At 48.5% G+C, this 14,711-nt stretch overlaps 2 protein-coding genes across 2 annotated transcripts in view; one reads left to right on the forward strand and one right to left on the reverse strand.

Moving 5' to 3' along the window:
• LOC139052886 (ubiquitin-conjugating enzyme E2Q-like protein 1) overlaps positions 1-14,711 on the reverse strand; it is a 177,635-nt gene that overhangs the window by 122,175 nt on the left and 40,749 nt on the right. The window lies entirely within an intron of this gene.
• LOC139052880 (protein unc-93 homolog A-like) overlaps positions 8,320-14,711 on the forward strand; it is a 31,374-nt gene continuing 24,982 nt past the window's right edge. The window contains exons 1-2 of the mRNA XM_070530029.1: positions 8,320-8,453; positions 11,665-13,000. Coding sequence (XP_070386130.1) covers positions 11,728-13,000 — 1,273 coding nt within the window. The 5' untranslated portion in view covers positions 8,320-8,453; positions 11,665-11,727. The remainder of the gene's footprint in view (positions 8,454-11,664; positions 13,001-14,711) is intronic.

The raw sequence follows: 14,711 nt of genomic DNA on the forward strand, positions 1-14,711 counted from the left end.
GACGTGCGTAAATTAGCATACCTGACGTTCCTACGCCTGCAGTTAGACTTTGCATCCGCTGTATGGTCACCACACCAAGAATATTTATTAATCATGCTGGAACGATCCAGAACAGAGCTGCCCGATATATAACTCGGAATCCTAATCGGAAGTCCAGTATAACGCAGATCAAGCTCGATATTTCTTTACAGCCCCTAGACATCCTCCGCAAGGTTGCTTTGCTCTGTATATTTCACAAATATGTTCATTCCGATAATCCATGCATATTACCCCTCGAACCCCCCCCCCCCCGTACGTCCTGAAGATTACATAATCATTGTAGCTTCCAGCGCATTTTCGGTACAACCACTGCTTTCAATTTATCTGCTGTACCTCGTGCCATATATCCCACTGGAATGGTCTCCCCGATAATATCGTCTCAATAACTGATGGTAAAATATTTCGTGAACGCCTGTGCGTGCTTTTTACATAATCTCCTACCTCTTATTTTGCTGCTATGCTTGAGCATGCTGTGTTTTGTTTTGCCTTCTATTGTCAGGATTTGCAGAAATAAAACGAAAGTATGAATCAAAAGCCGTGCATGTCCGCGCCAGGAATGATGCAGTAAGCTATTAGCCCGAGTAAAATTTGAGTGAAAAAGTCGAGGCAAGTAAAAAGAAACCTTAAATGATGTGGATGACAAAGCTATGGTAATGACACTTTAGGTCTGTGTGAGGGGGGGGGCTGCCCCCCCCCCGGAAACCTCAGGAGGGGGCTCGGGCCCCGGAGCCCCCCCCGTAGTCGGCGCCTACGCCAAGGTAAAAGGAGAAAGAAACGAGCTGGTAGTTTCCGCCGGCACAAGTAGCCACCATAGTGAGAGCACAACGCCTGCTGCAGTTCAGGGAGGAGGGGATGTACAGAATGCTGAAAAAGATGGGAGAGAACTGGAAAAAATGGCACGCCAAAAAGAATTAAGCGAAATTACGGCACTACGGCAGCGCGTATGGCTGAAGTGTCAGATAGACGAAGCGGCAGTGTACACTTGTTCGGCAAGATGCCACAAATTGAAGTAAGTACTGAACCTTTGTCCAGTACAATTTTGCGTTCGTCGAAATTTTCGTACGGCATTACTTGTTTCAGGATTGTGCAGGTCAGTGATGCGAATGCGTTCTGAAATAGTGAAACGACCTAAAGTGATGATATCTGTTTCAATCGATAGGTTACTATTGTCCAAGACTGCTGGAAGCAACAGCGGCCGTTGTACACAGAGAGTATATCTTGTCTTACAGCCGCTCTTTACATCTCAAGTTTCCGAGCAACCAATTTCTGGGATAACCATGCCTGCTCGGAATTTTACTGCTGTTATTACAGTAGGCTTGGCGCCGCCCATATATTATAGTCACAAAGTTTGCCTGCGCAAATATAAAGGCGTGAGAGTTTATGGGTCTTTTTTTAATTTTACTCCTCTGGGGGAGGGGGCGGGGTTGTTCCCGACCACGGAGCAATCCAAACACGTTTGAGTGGCAAGTGCAGCTAAAGGTGAACCAGACGGCTGCGTGAAAACTCTTCTTACGACAGGCTCACAGCCATAAAACGGGGCGCAGACGAGGCAGTATTTCTCCACGTCTCTGACCTGGATTTCTGCTGCTGGGTTATGCCGTGCAAACTGGAAACTACACGCCTCACTGCAATGTCCAGCCAAAGCTCGAAAACGGACCTGCCTACTATTTTATGGCCAGCGACTCCCCCCCCCCTCCCCCCCCCCCCCAATGAACGGAAAGCGACGGGAGACTCTCATATGGTCATCTTACGCGTACTTTCGGACCATAGTCTCCTTAGGCAGGGCAACGCGGACAGGAAGGACGGAGGAAGCCACTTTGTAGGGGGGAAGCTGTCGGGCGGACCTTGCCAGTGAGCGCTGCTTTCAATGCGTCAAATACTGACGACGACAGCACGATAACGACAACGGTCAACGACGGTGCACAACGACGATACGGCAGGACGGCGTCGTGTAGCGGATTGTGATAATGGGTAAAATGAAAGTTGTCATCTTAGTAGTAGTAGTAGTAGTAGTAGTAGTAGTAGTAGTAGTAGTAGTAGTAGTAGTAGTAGTAGCAGCAGCAGCAGCAGCAGCAGCAGCAGTAGTAGTAGTAGTAGTAGTAGTAGTAGTAGTAGTAGTAGTAGTAGTAGTAGTAGTAGTAGTAGTAGTAGTAGTAGCGCGCACACACAGCACGCACGCACCAAACAGAACACCATATAAGCTTAAGCGAAGACACTATTAAACAGTAAACATGTTGTCGGCGCCAGATCAAGCTTTTACAGAATACAAGCAATAAGGAAAAGCAATAAACTGCAGGGCTTCTTCGGAAGCCCAGTGTGTAAGGCTTCCAGCTTTGATGCAACATCTACGGTGGCCTTCCCAACAAAGTCCGCGACGTCTGCGATATCGGTGCGTCAGAAAGCGGGACATGGTTGCGCTCGACTCCCGGTCCCGTCTGAACGACCCGATTACAATGAATCCTTAAAGAATACCTATCAAGACACTAAGATGGGCTAGTTGGTTACGAGTATGATGGAAAACCGTTTTACGGTGCAAATTTAGACGACTCATGACGAGATACGCAGTACAAACGCCGATCATGTGTTTCTCCTGTGTAGCTCGCTGTGTCCCGTCTGAATTTGCGTCGTTAAACCATATTCCATAATCTTTGAAAAGTTCACCTTAATTGTGGAATACAGCAAATTCAAGTTTTCAGATCAGTATATATATAGAGCGTTAATGATGGGAAAATAATTTGGGACCACCTCCACCTCTGGAAGCTTTTTCGAATGAAATGGAATGACATTGCAAGAGGTCCTTGCACGCTAATGCTTGACGCCTGACGGGGAAGAAAAACCACTTGTACATTGTTTCGCTAGTGCAATCATTTGCTTTCTGAAAGGCGATTTTGGTACCCTTCTAGCGCATCGGCTCCACCGCTGCAGTTTCGTGCATTGGAATGGCCAACAAAGCTCTCGGCAATGCCTGTCTTTGCGAGGAGACGCTAGAACACATTCTGTGTGACTGTCCTGAATATAATATCCAGAGACAGTCCCTGGCATCCGTTCTAGCGCAATTTTCACATGTCGCCGACAGAAGACATCGCAGCTGAAGGCGACGAAGGGACTACTTCGGTTTTTGAAAGAGACGGGCTTGGACAAGCGGCTGTGACAGTGATGTCATGTACCACGCAAGAGTGACGGACTGTAACTGACGATGTGTGTGCTGTGCTATGTGCTCTCTCTCTCTCTCTTTCTCCTCCCCCCCCATCTTTCACCCCCCATCCCGCTTCCATGTGTGTGGTAGTAAACCGGTTGAGCTAAACTGTTAACCTCCCTGCCTTTCTTTCTCCACTTTTCCTTCCTTCGTGCGTTGACAGATATTACCATCACGAGGTGATTGCTTAAGAAACACAGGGGATGCATATGATCATGCATAGGCGTAGCTTTTTTTGCCTGCCTCCCAGTGTTTGGCGTGGGTCGTCGGTTTCTCGCCTGATAAACACACGAGCTAGGCTGGCATACAAAGTAGTGCCCGTGAGCGCGCCTCTGCATTGCGTAGCCAGAGAATAAATCACGACATAACCCCTACACATATAATGTCAGCTTATAGGCATCTCTAACGCACACAGACATAATAACGAAATATTGCATGATATTCAACGGCTCATTTGGTTTTTTTCTCTTTAATTTCTTATAATTAGGCTACCCATTGCTGAGCCATTGGGTATGTGCCCATTCCTGGCCAATCCTTCAGAATGCGCATGAGTCATTTGGCACGAGGGGTACAGAATGTATATAGATATGTGTTGTACTTCTCTGTGCATACACTTCCAGCCATTCTTGCCTCCGACAGACATCACGCATCGCCTTCATGCTTGTGAGGTCGTTGTATCGACGTCCCGCACAGTGCATCCGCCTGATTTGGTGTTTGCACTTCGGCGTAGCTTGTTAACTGTGTATTGCATAAGCGTTGCATGAAATTATACGTTGCATAAGATGACAAGAAACACAATGCGCATCGAATTTAATATATAATTTCATTAATCGCTTCATTAAAGCTTCGCCACCCATAAGTTCGAACGTGGGCGTTGGATACAGATAATCTTTCTTTTTCCGCTGTTTACACACGCGCGCACACACACACACACACACACACACACACACACACACACACACACACACACACACACACACACACACACACACACACACACACACACACACACACACACACACACACACACACACGCACACGTGCACGCACGCACCATTTTACACTGGCCACCCTGGTGTGGCGCTTTCGTGACGATAATGTTACCCTGTTACCAAAAATTCTACAAACCGCCGCTATCCATCAGCACTACAGACGGACTCCTTCCATCTTCTTTTTAATAACCGTAAGTCAAGTAAAAATTATTGAGTAAACACCTGAAGCTATACGACACATAGATGTTGAGAAACCCCCGTAAGATCGAAGGTCGAGAAAGAATGAAGAAAAAGAAGGATATCCGCTCACTTTCGAGTTAATATACGATGTATGCAACTTTGTGCCTACGTGTGAAGCTTTTATTATTATTATTATTATTATTATTATTATTATTATTATTATTATTATTATTATTATTATTATTATTATTATTATTAACGCTACCCCATCCTCCTTTTTTTTCTTTTACGCCTAACTGTGGTTTAACGTATCGGCAGCGTTCATGTAGCCAAGCTTACGACGTTGTTGCCAATTGATAAACCGCTGTTTCCTTTACAACTCGCCATTCAGGCAAACGCAACTTGTCGCGCTTCCCTTCAGCACAGTCAGCGCCGAGCGCGAGAGGAACCCCGAGGCACAACCGTGCGCTCTCGCAGTGGCAGAGCGCACGCGGGACCGTGAGCAGCTGACGCGCGGCTCGCGAGCCCCCGAAATAGGAGCAGCGGCCGCTGGGGGTCCGTGTGCCACCGCAACGCAGGGGTCCGCACGGGCAGAGGAGAGTGGCGGCCGCATACCCCACGCCTTCGCGAAATCTCTTCCGCAAGAAGTGCCTTTGTGCATTGTTACGCTTTATGAATGGCGCAGATTTAGAAAGAAGCGTCCGCGATCGGTGTATGCGTCTTGAAATATGAATTTCGGAGGCTTCTGAAAAGGTTTTCACACTAAAATTGTTCGTAGCAGCAGGCGCCAGCCAAGCGTGATGTTGGACATAACTCTTAGCGAAAGCATGCGGCCAACGACAAACAGCTCTCAAGAACAAAAAAAAAAAGAAAAGCTTTGTGAATTTGGCCTGTGATCAAATTGCCATCGATCGTACTCAGCATAAACGCTTTGATTACGCTCAGCTTGAATAGCACGTCCTGCTATAACCAGTTCATCCTTAACCGGCATCTGCCTGGCTATGCAAATGCCTGTTACGCAGGCTACGCGCCGAAACGTTAGTTGTACTCACTTGAATACTGATTAGATACGGGCGTTAGCGAGCTCTTCACATAAATGAGCCGTAAAAGGCGCCCAGAGAGAGAGAGAGTGTGTAGCATTTTACGCTGCAGATGTACGGCTATAACTAACCTGGCTATTTCGCGTTATCGATATAAAAAACAGCATGAAAGAAAATCGAATGGTAAGATTCTTTAGAATGGGCGTCCTGGGATCATGATTAAGCTTTGCGCCTACATAGAAACTATGTTCGCCCCGGGCGAAATTATCATTACTCAGACTACCGAGCAAGGGTAAAGAAACGAACGCGAAAAAGAGCGCGCCAAAAGTGAGCCCGACCACTGCAGCTACGTCTCTGCGAATACTGCGGCGTCATTTCAAGGAATAAGCGGCGGCGAGGCATCACATATCTCCGAAATGATGTCGCGGCAGGAATGGTTACTGCGGGCGCCATTATACGCCACATGCAAATTCCCGGTGTCTTTGCATAAGACGACTGCCGAAGAACCAAAGCGAGCATGGAGGCGGTGGGCTGATCTCTCGATCCTTCAGTATCGCGATTAGTGCTGACGTTGAAAACCACGCACCGGTAGATCTCGTGTGAACAATGAGGCATCATTAGCAATTGAAATGTGCAGCCAGTGACTGGGACCGCGATATGGCAACGCATCCCGTGTATATAGTCACAACGCGATCAGCTCATGCCTGCACCGAACTGCACAGTCCGGTGTGTACAGTGAAAGCTTGCAGGTAGCGTAACGACTACGTACTATGCGAAGGAGGAGATGCGTCTAATCTCTATACGAACTAAATGTGGCGGCTAAACCACTGTTTTAGCGGGGGACATTTTACGCTCGCCTCCACGCGTCATCCATATGTATACGCATGCATATAGGCTCAACACGCACAAATGTCGCACCCTACTTTGCAAAGTATTTGCGAAATGATCGATCGCTGGACCTTGGAAGGTTGCACAGAGGGGTTGGGTGAGCTCTGTCCTGGGAAAATGCACTCATCGCGCTGCGGCCACTGCAGTGGATTAATTGTGCAAGTTCGCTGACGGCAACGTGGGGGAGTATCTAGTAATTTTTTTCTGTATTATTCGTATAGGAGCTCTGCATCCACGTAATGTCATAAATAAAGCGTCGATTTATTTGTGTTCCAGTACCAAACGCACTCTGTCGTAATTGCTTGCTGGTCATAGCGCCGTATGGCGTTATACCCTAGCAGGACTGCTTCTCGAAAACATATTTATTCTGTATATAGGATGTATACAGTGCTGAAGGGCAGGAACTTCAGTCATACCGTGTCGATGTGGACAAACTTAGTGAACCGGATATTTATCGAAAAAAAAAACAAAATGTGTAAGCTTCGGCGCGGAAAAGTGTCCACTGAAAAAACAAAAGATGCATGCTTTTTTTGGGTAGAAACAAAAAGCGAGCAAACTACGCCGAATTTCGGATGGATAAATCCCGAAAGCACTGAACCCTAAGTTTAATAGTACTGTTCACGAAGGCGACAGTTCGTTTCCTGGTGGTCGAAAATAGTCCCAGGGCTTGGTACTAATGCTTATGAGGCTTCGGAACTTTGAAAGCAATAATGAATCCTTTATTTATTTATGTACTCTCACACGTAAGAGAAGAAGAAAAGGGGCGAAACTAAATGAAGACACGCGACAGGAGATCAAAGTAGAAATATGCACGAAGTCGCAAGAACTTTCCTTCGCGGAGTGGCAACTCAGTATCATCTTCCTATAGCTTATTGCAGTACATTATATTTAGCTTCCGTATCACATCAGCGCGTGTGCGCCACCATCGTCGTAGCACAGCATGCGGGATGCAGCACCCGCGCTATATAACGACACGACGGCAAATAGGAATTTTACTACACGTAAAGTAAAAGGCCAGCGCCATTCTTTGTTCAACAAAGAAAAATAAAACTTGATCTTCGATTTCCGTCTTTATTATTATTCGTAACATTATTTCGCGATTCTTTTTTTTTTTTCCATTGAGGAGACAAACTCAATTTTTCTCGCTTCCGTGTCACTAATAGCGAAGATCATTTAGTAAGGCCGTTTTTTTGAGCGGTAACTTCTGTAATCTGATTGACTCGCTGGTTTTCGTCGCGCGCATCGCGAGGATGCGTGGCGCTGCATCGGCGACGCGGGGCACGCGCCCGCGGCCCGAATCCCCGCGTGCGCCGGCCGCGTGCTCGCCGACGTAATTGGCGCGCGGTGAAGGGCGGCCCGATCGAGCGGGAAAGACGGCGGATCGCATTCCCGTCACGGCAGTCGACGCGTGCGGCCAGCCGCGCGGAACAAACGGCTCGACAGCGGGCATAAATAACGACCAGGTGCCGTTGGGGGGACACCGCGCGCTTGCCTAAGCCTCGATCACGCATAAGGCGCGCCTTCTCGTCCACCCCAAATGTAAAAGAAAACCCGCGCTGCGGAATTTATCACGCATACTCGGCAAAGTCAGATGGGTGCCTTTCCTACAGTAATTGTAGTCACTGTTCTGAGTGGTACTAACTATAAAGCTATACTCTGTTTAGCGTCGCGACACTTCTATAGGCACATCTTCATGGATGGGAAAGCGGACAAGAACGAAACCTAAGGAGGAATAAACGGGGCCACGGTTATGCCGGAGGTAATCGTATTCATTAACGAGCCAGAAAATGACCAGCCCAACTTGAAAGAAACTTTTATCATGTCCTGTTTATAAACCACGCGATATATAGAGGTTTGTTGTTGTTGTTGTTGTTGTTGCGAATCGCATTAACGTTGATATTCATTGTGAGATACCTTCTACCGGAATTTTTTCTTTGGTGCTGTCTCCTATCGACCATTTCTTGATCTATCCCCAATAGTGGGTTTGTGCCACTGACCTTGGAAAAAAATAGTAACAACATTGCTGATTGCATTAAGGAGAAGAAGAAGGCAACCAAACTGAACTAATGTTGAATATCCGCATCTCCACGTCCAAGCGTCACACGGCGCGAGTCTAAAGTAAGTGGTCCCGACCCGAGGAATCCTTGCACGCTGTGAGGGGCTGAGTGCATGCTACCCATGCTAGTGTGAATGTCAACCCATGTCACTGTAGCCGTTTCGCTTAGCGTGCATTTACGGGTTACTGGGTAACAAACCGCCAGCGACACGGGTTTTGTTCCTTCAGACGTGCATACAATACTGACATGAACGGTACGCAGACGTGCGAGCCTCACAAGCCACACTCAGTGACACTGTCTACGAGTTCGCAGGAGATGCTGAGGGTTAGTCTCCGATTCCGAGCACATGCAGCCCGAGTAATGGCCGAGAAACGTGGGCGGCGCTTTAATCTTCTTTGCCAGAACGAAAGTACTTGAAAGCGAACTCAGCTGCAGCAAGCTGTACTATACATGTGTAATGGCTGCTGTCAGGAGAAAGGAGTGATGGTTTCAGCTTCCGTGTTTGCGAGAAGCGTTTCGCAAACTCCAAAGCCTTGCGTGGAACTGAGTGAGTTGCACCAGTAAGAATTTTCATTCCGTCACTTCATGTTTATGTTTTCTTTTTAGTTGTTTAGTGCTATCGCTCTAATGTTTTGATTCGCAGTCGAAGCGGTGAAGGCAAGCTGGACATCTATCGATCCAATATAGGGGAGGCCGCATTTGACGGCGGTCTTGCGCTGTTTGCATTCAAACGGAACATTGGTTGGAGTACTGCCCAAGCCTGGCATTTCCCCTTTAACGTGATTGTGCTGTTAGCATCCAAAAAAAAAAGGGGGGGGGGGCAAGTCGCGTTGATTGTTGCTGATGTCGCGAAGTCGTGTCACGCACAAGCCGTTCTCACAATTACAGCCATCGTCAAAAGTCTAGGCGATGAGTCACCAAAGTTGGCTCTGAGTTGTGTATAGTCGGTCATCTACTGAATATGCAGCTAGCAACAGCCAATGAGAGTGATAGGGTGAGGACAGGTTTCCTCACCGTGGACAGTATTTGAAACCTCGGCAACGCATGATAAGAAGGATTATACACGGCACGAAGTCTGTATATACTTTGAAAATAACCATTTTTAAAAATCTAAATGGCATGTTTTTGCGAAGGTTGCGAGTCTTTTCTTACCAAAGCTGGCACATTTGACTACAAAAACGAACAACCACTCCAAACTTTCTTTGTGCGTATTAGTGTCTCATGTAATGGCGTATAATGTTCTACGTACATATATTTTATGCGAGATGGTATTCCTGTTTTATTTTACGCGTTATAGTTCATTGCTCTGGCCATTATTCGGATAGATATCACTGATGGGATAAATGACATCAAGAAACGAGGATTATTGCGCCTACGACGTAAATTTATTCCATTCTGACTTATATCCAATCTCCTGACGTCAAATTTACGTAACCGACGACGTAAGCAGAGTCGGTGACACGCAAGGTTATTTCAAAAGCCAAATCAAACACTCCTCATTTATAGGGGGCGATTTTGGTTTCAAAGTCAATAGTATTGCCTACAACTACATGCTTTTCTTATCTAATTGGCTGACGAGAGCTGTAAGCGAGGCTCAGCCAGAACTGTCTATATAGAAGCTAGAAACTGGTGTCGTCCTGAGGATTCGTTCTCAAGGAATACGTCTCGCGAACAATTCGTAAATTGCAATAGGTGCGGTAATGTAATTGGTTAAAAATTTAACCAGCGAAATTTTCTTCATTAGCCAATGATGCATTTCGTTTTCTCGTGCAAGTACTGTCAGCCGCTTCGTGTAAACCAGCTCAAGGACTATTATTGCGTTACCTGCCACAGGCGATCTTTTTTTTTAGTTCTGTAGGTTTTAAAAAAAGCCACCCTGTGTAAAACCTAATTCCTATTGCCTCGTTCGGGGATGCTATGAAGAGTTATTCTATTCTGACTTTATCCGTGCACGTGCGATTGCACGCAAGGTTGTTTCAACAGCCCAAACAAACGCCCTCCTCGTTCATAGGAGGTGATATTTGTTTGTTTGCAAAGCGAATAGCATTTCCTACCACTACAGATTTTTTCTTATCTAATTGGCTGATGAGCGGTGAGAAGCGCACCGAAGAGGGAAGGGCTAAGTGGGGCCGATCGAGCGCAGTGAAAATACATGACCGGCTGAGGACAGCAGCACTGGCATCTCAGAATCACCCTCCTTTTTTTGTGTGTATGCTTAGCTTGCGGTGGCTCGTCGACGGTTGCGGCGGCGTGCAACAGGAACGTAAAGAATGCCCGTAAAACATGCCCTCCACGAAAACGTGTTGGCAGAGGGATATTGTACACGTGCTGAAAGGGCTCGGCAACCTTATATTGCCACACAAAATGTTAAATGCGTAAGCTTTTCTGTTCTTACCCAACGAGAAAAGCCGTCCGTCCGCCCATCTATCCCGTAAGACGATCGCTTTCAAGATAGAGCCAACAGCAGCGAGCGAATTGACCTTCGTGCTGCCTCTCGCTTCAACGCGAACTAAGCGGCGAGAGCAAAGCGCTCACGAAGCGATCAGCACTGGCCGCACTCTCTGCCCTCAGATAGGGCCCGTGTGGCCGCGCCATACCAGTGCCTCCTAAATAGCAGGCCTGTGCACTCCGATTTGTGACATCATGCTACTTGGACCCAAATTTCCATTGCCAAGCCCAGCGTGACGAAGGCGATGACGCCAAAACCACCGCGGCTCGATCGGGAGCGTCCTCATGAGATACTATGGCAGTCGGGCAAGGTAGCATGACGTCACGGATCGAAGTGCACCGGCCTTGTGCTATCTAGGAAGCGTTGGCCATACGCAGCCGCCACCGGAGTACGGTTGATCACAGCTCATACCGGTTCGACGCGGATTGAGAAGGTTATAAAGAAGCAAATTGAATAGAAACAGATTGGAATAGCTTTACGTTATGGCGCCCTGATTCGCGGAGCTTCGCCTTGTTGAGGCCCCTTTTTTTTTTTCACTGGCTGGCGCCTTCTTCTTTATATATACTGTTCGTTAACTTGATTGGTTGGCATCCGTGATAAGGAGCCGTTGTCTTGAGCAAGCGCCTTTTGTGAGTCTTGGCTTTGTCGTATAGTAAAATTTTTCTTCCTGTATCGTGTACATGAGCGCGAAGTGTATAATTCCACATAAGAGAAGTCGTAAAACTACAATCTCGTGTCATCACATCACGGCAGTCGTTCGTTCCTATAGAAACGACGAATAACTGTAGTACCGGGTGTTTTAAAAGGGAGACGTGCGACGCAGGCTCTTTTGTCGGCGCAACGTTCGGGTGGCATGACGTAGCGCGGTCGGCGGACTGGCCCTGCAATGGAGGAGGCGCGTGGGAGAAGCCCCCTGGCTCGACATCAGGAGCATCAAGAACAGGCATCACCGCAGGAGCAGGCGCACCGACAGCAGCGGCCTTCCAAGATGGTGCCGCGGCGCAGCGTGCCCAACGTTCAGCCGCCGGTCATCGAGGAGAAGTGCCCGTCAACGTCGGACGACAGGAAGCGCGTGCTGCGCAACCTGCTCGTTGTCAGCATGAGCTTCCTGCTGCTCTTCACGGCCTACCAGTCGATGCAAAACCTGCAGAGCAGCCTGAACCCGGAGGCCGGCCTCGGAACCGCCTCGCTGGCCACCATCTATGTGGCGCTCGTCTTGTCGTGCATGTTCGTGCCCACGTACATGATCCGGCGGTTGGGCCTCAAGTACACCATGGTGACGTCGGTGGTCATGTACATGCTCTACTTTGTGGCCAACATGGAGCCCAGCTGGTACACGCTGCTGCCCGCGTCGCTCGTGCTGGGCATGGGCGGGGCGCCTCTCTGGACCTCAAAATGCGCCTACCTCACGTACCTGGCGCAGGAGTACGCCGACCAGGTGGGCGCTCTCGACTCGGCGCCATTCGTGGCCGGCTTCTTCGGCGTCTTCTTCATGCTCTTCCAGACTACTCAAATATGGGGCAACCTTATCGCCTTCCTCGTGCTACGGCCGCCCAACATAACCGAGGTGACCGCCGACATCGAGCAGTGCGGCGCCTCGTTCCACCCGACCGAGGACTTGGCCATGCTAAACCAGACCAACCTGGGCGTCGTGAGCCGCATGCAGACGTACACGCTGAGTGGTGTTTACACGTGCTGCGTGCTGTCCTCCATTGTGATACTCGTCGCCTTCCTGGACCCTGTGCGCAAGGAGGTGTCCGATCCAAACCCACCCATGCAGCTGCTCGTTGAGACGCTGTACCATATGCGCCGGGGCTACCAGCAGCTTATCATACCGCTCACCATATACAGCGGTATGCAGCAGGCTTTCTTCTCGGGCGACTTCACTCAGGCGTACATTAGCTGCTCCTGGGGCGTCCAGTTCGTCGGTTTTGTCATGATCTCGTACGGGCTCACCGACGCCACCTGCTCCATGGCATTCGGCTTTCTTGTCAAACGTGTCGGCCGCGTACCCATCGTTTTGCTGGCTGCATTGCTCAACATCGCCGTCATGACCCTTTTGTTCACCTGGCACCCGCACCCGTCGGAGTTACACAACTTCTTTATCATCGCCATGTTGTGGGGCATGGCCGACGCCTCCTGGCAGACGCAGATCAATGGTGAGTACTCCGCAGATAAGGGTGCAGATTGCAACGTCACGATGACAGATTTTTCTTTCCTTTTCGATGTATGGGCGCCAGATGCTTGAGCGTACCAGATCACATGAAGACTTTCTTCAGGGGCACCTGTTTAGTATTATGACCCTGAAGAAGGTATCCATGAGACCCGATGACACCATAGAAGACTTCTTGAAACTTTGCCGACCACTCAGTCGCTCTGTGTTTCAAAACTAAAAATCCAAAGACATCTAAGCACTTCTTATAAGTTCTGAATGCGAAGGCATCAATGTCCAATTGAACGCCGCTGAGCGGTGCTTCCAGTATTGCGCTGCGAGTAATGTGCCACAACGGCACGTACTACCCGAGCCAGCGAGCAGCAGCAGCCTGAGGTGCCAACGCCGCATGCCACCGACGTCCTGCGCAACTAGAGACCGAAGAAGCAGCAGTGGCCACCAAGGCCCGCAGGCTCGCGCAGCAGCTAAACCCTGTGGGAATGAGATAGAGAGAGAGAGAGAGATACGGACCGCGCGCCGGCTTCCGAGAGCTAGACGGCGAGAGCGAGAGGCTCGCTGTTGACGTGGCGTCGTGGCGATGCCCTCTCCCTTCACGCAACACCTGGCGCGCTTTTGCTGCAGCTGTTCCGTTTCGCCCGCTCTGCTCCGTCGAGGCGTGCTCGCGACCTGGCGTCACAGCCAATGGGAATACAGGTGCCGTTTCGCTGCTGCAGACGCCGGCTTTTTCGCTGAATGGGCCATTTGATGTTTTTGCATTAAAACAAATACAGCGACCGTATGACCAGAAAATATTGCCCCGTTGGGCCCCTCTTGAAAGCCTTGGCTTTATAAGCCGAAGGGTGGTTGAGAATCAGAAGAAACCTGGCTGCTGTTGAACCGGAATTTAAACGTGCCAATGCTATGTATCAGAGGTGAGCATGAATCTGTGGGTAGCAGAGTGCGCTTGCAGAAAGCGCGGCCAGCCGAGTTCTGCATGTACAAGATACCTATGGTCGCAGGTTTGCTAAGTGCTAAGCATGCGTACATTGGAAGGTATGAAGAAAAAATTCTAAGTAACGATAACATGTTCACGGTCATCATGCTAATAAATGTTAGCGTCAAGCGACAGTAAAACGTAGCAAGGAGGAAACGCAGAAAAAAGAATTGCTAATATGAAGGCTATTAATGTCTGGTCATACAGTGATATTTCTTAAGGGTGAAACTTTAGACGTTTTTGAAGCGCTGTCTATACGTCCGCACGTGACTTCTTACTAGTTTGTGTTATTTTTGAGGATGCTTTCTTCCCAACTCGTACCTTCAGTCAAGCCAAACTAAATTTGGTTCATTAACGCTTAATTTATGGTTTCCAGGCCCATGTTGCAATGGAAGTATTGAAGCGGGGCGCCGTGGGAGGCTAGAACAATCTACGCGATACAGAATACGCGATAAAATACAGCAAGTTGGCTAATATGTTCATAGGCGAGGAAAGAGCCAGAAGTTTAGGGCGGCAACATTAACATGCTGAATTGCGCAATGGGCATTGAACCTTGAAACAAACAGGAGAAGCCTGTGGAAGAAGGAATCGAGTTGAATTGACCAATAGCCAAAATAGCAACAAGCATTGAAAAAGAAATATGAACGATACCAAGGGACATGCAGTCTCTGTAATGTCATGACGTTAACAGTGAACCTTATCGTATGATGGTAGCAAAAATATT

Source organism: Dermacentor albipictus, chromosome 1 (genome assembly GCF_038994185.2).
Source record: "Dermacentor albipictus isolate Rhodes 1998 colony chromosome 1, USDA_Dalb.pri_finalv2, whole genome shotgun sequence".
In the NCBI taxonomy this organism is placed as follows: Eukaryota; Metazoa; Arthropoda; class Arachnida; order Ixodida; family Ixodidae; genus Dermacentor; species Dermacentor albipictus.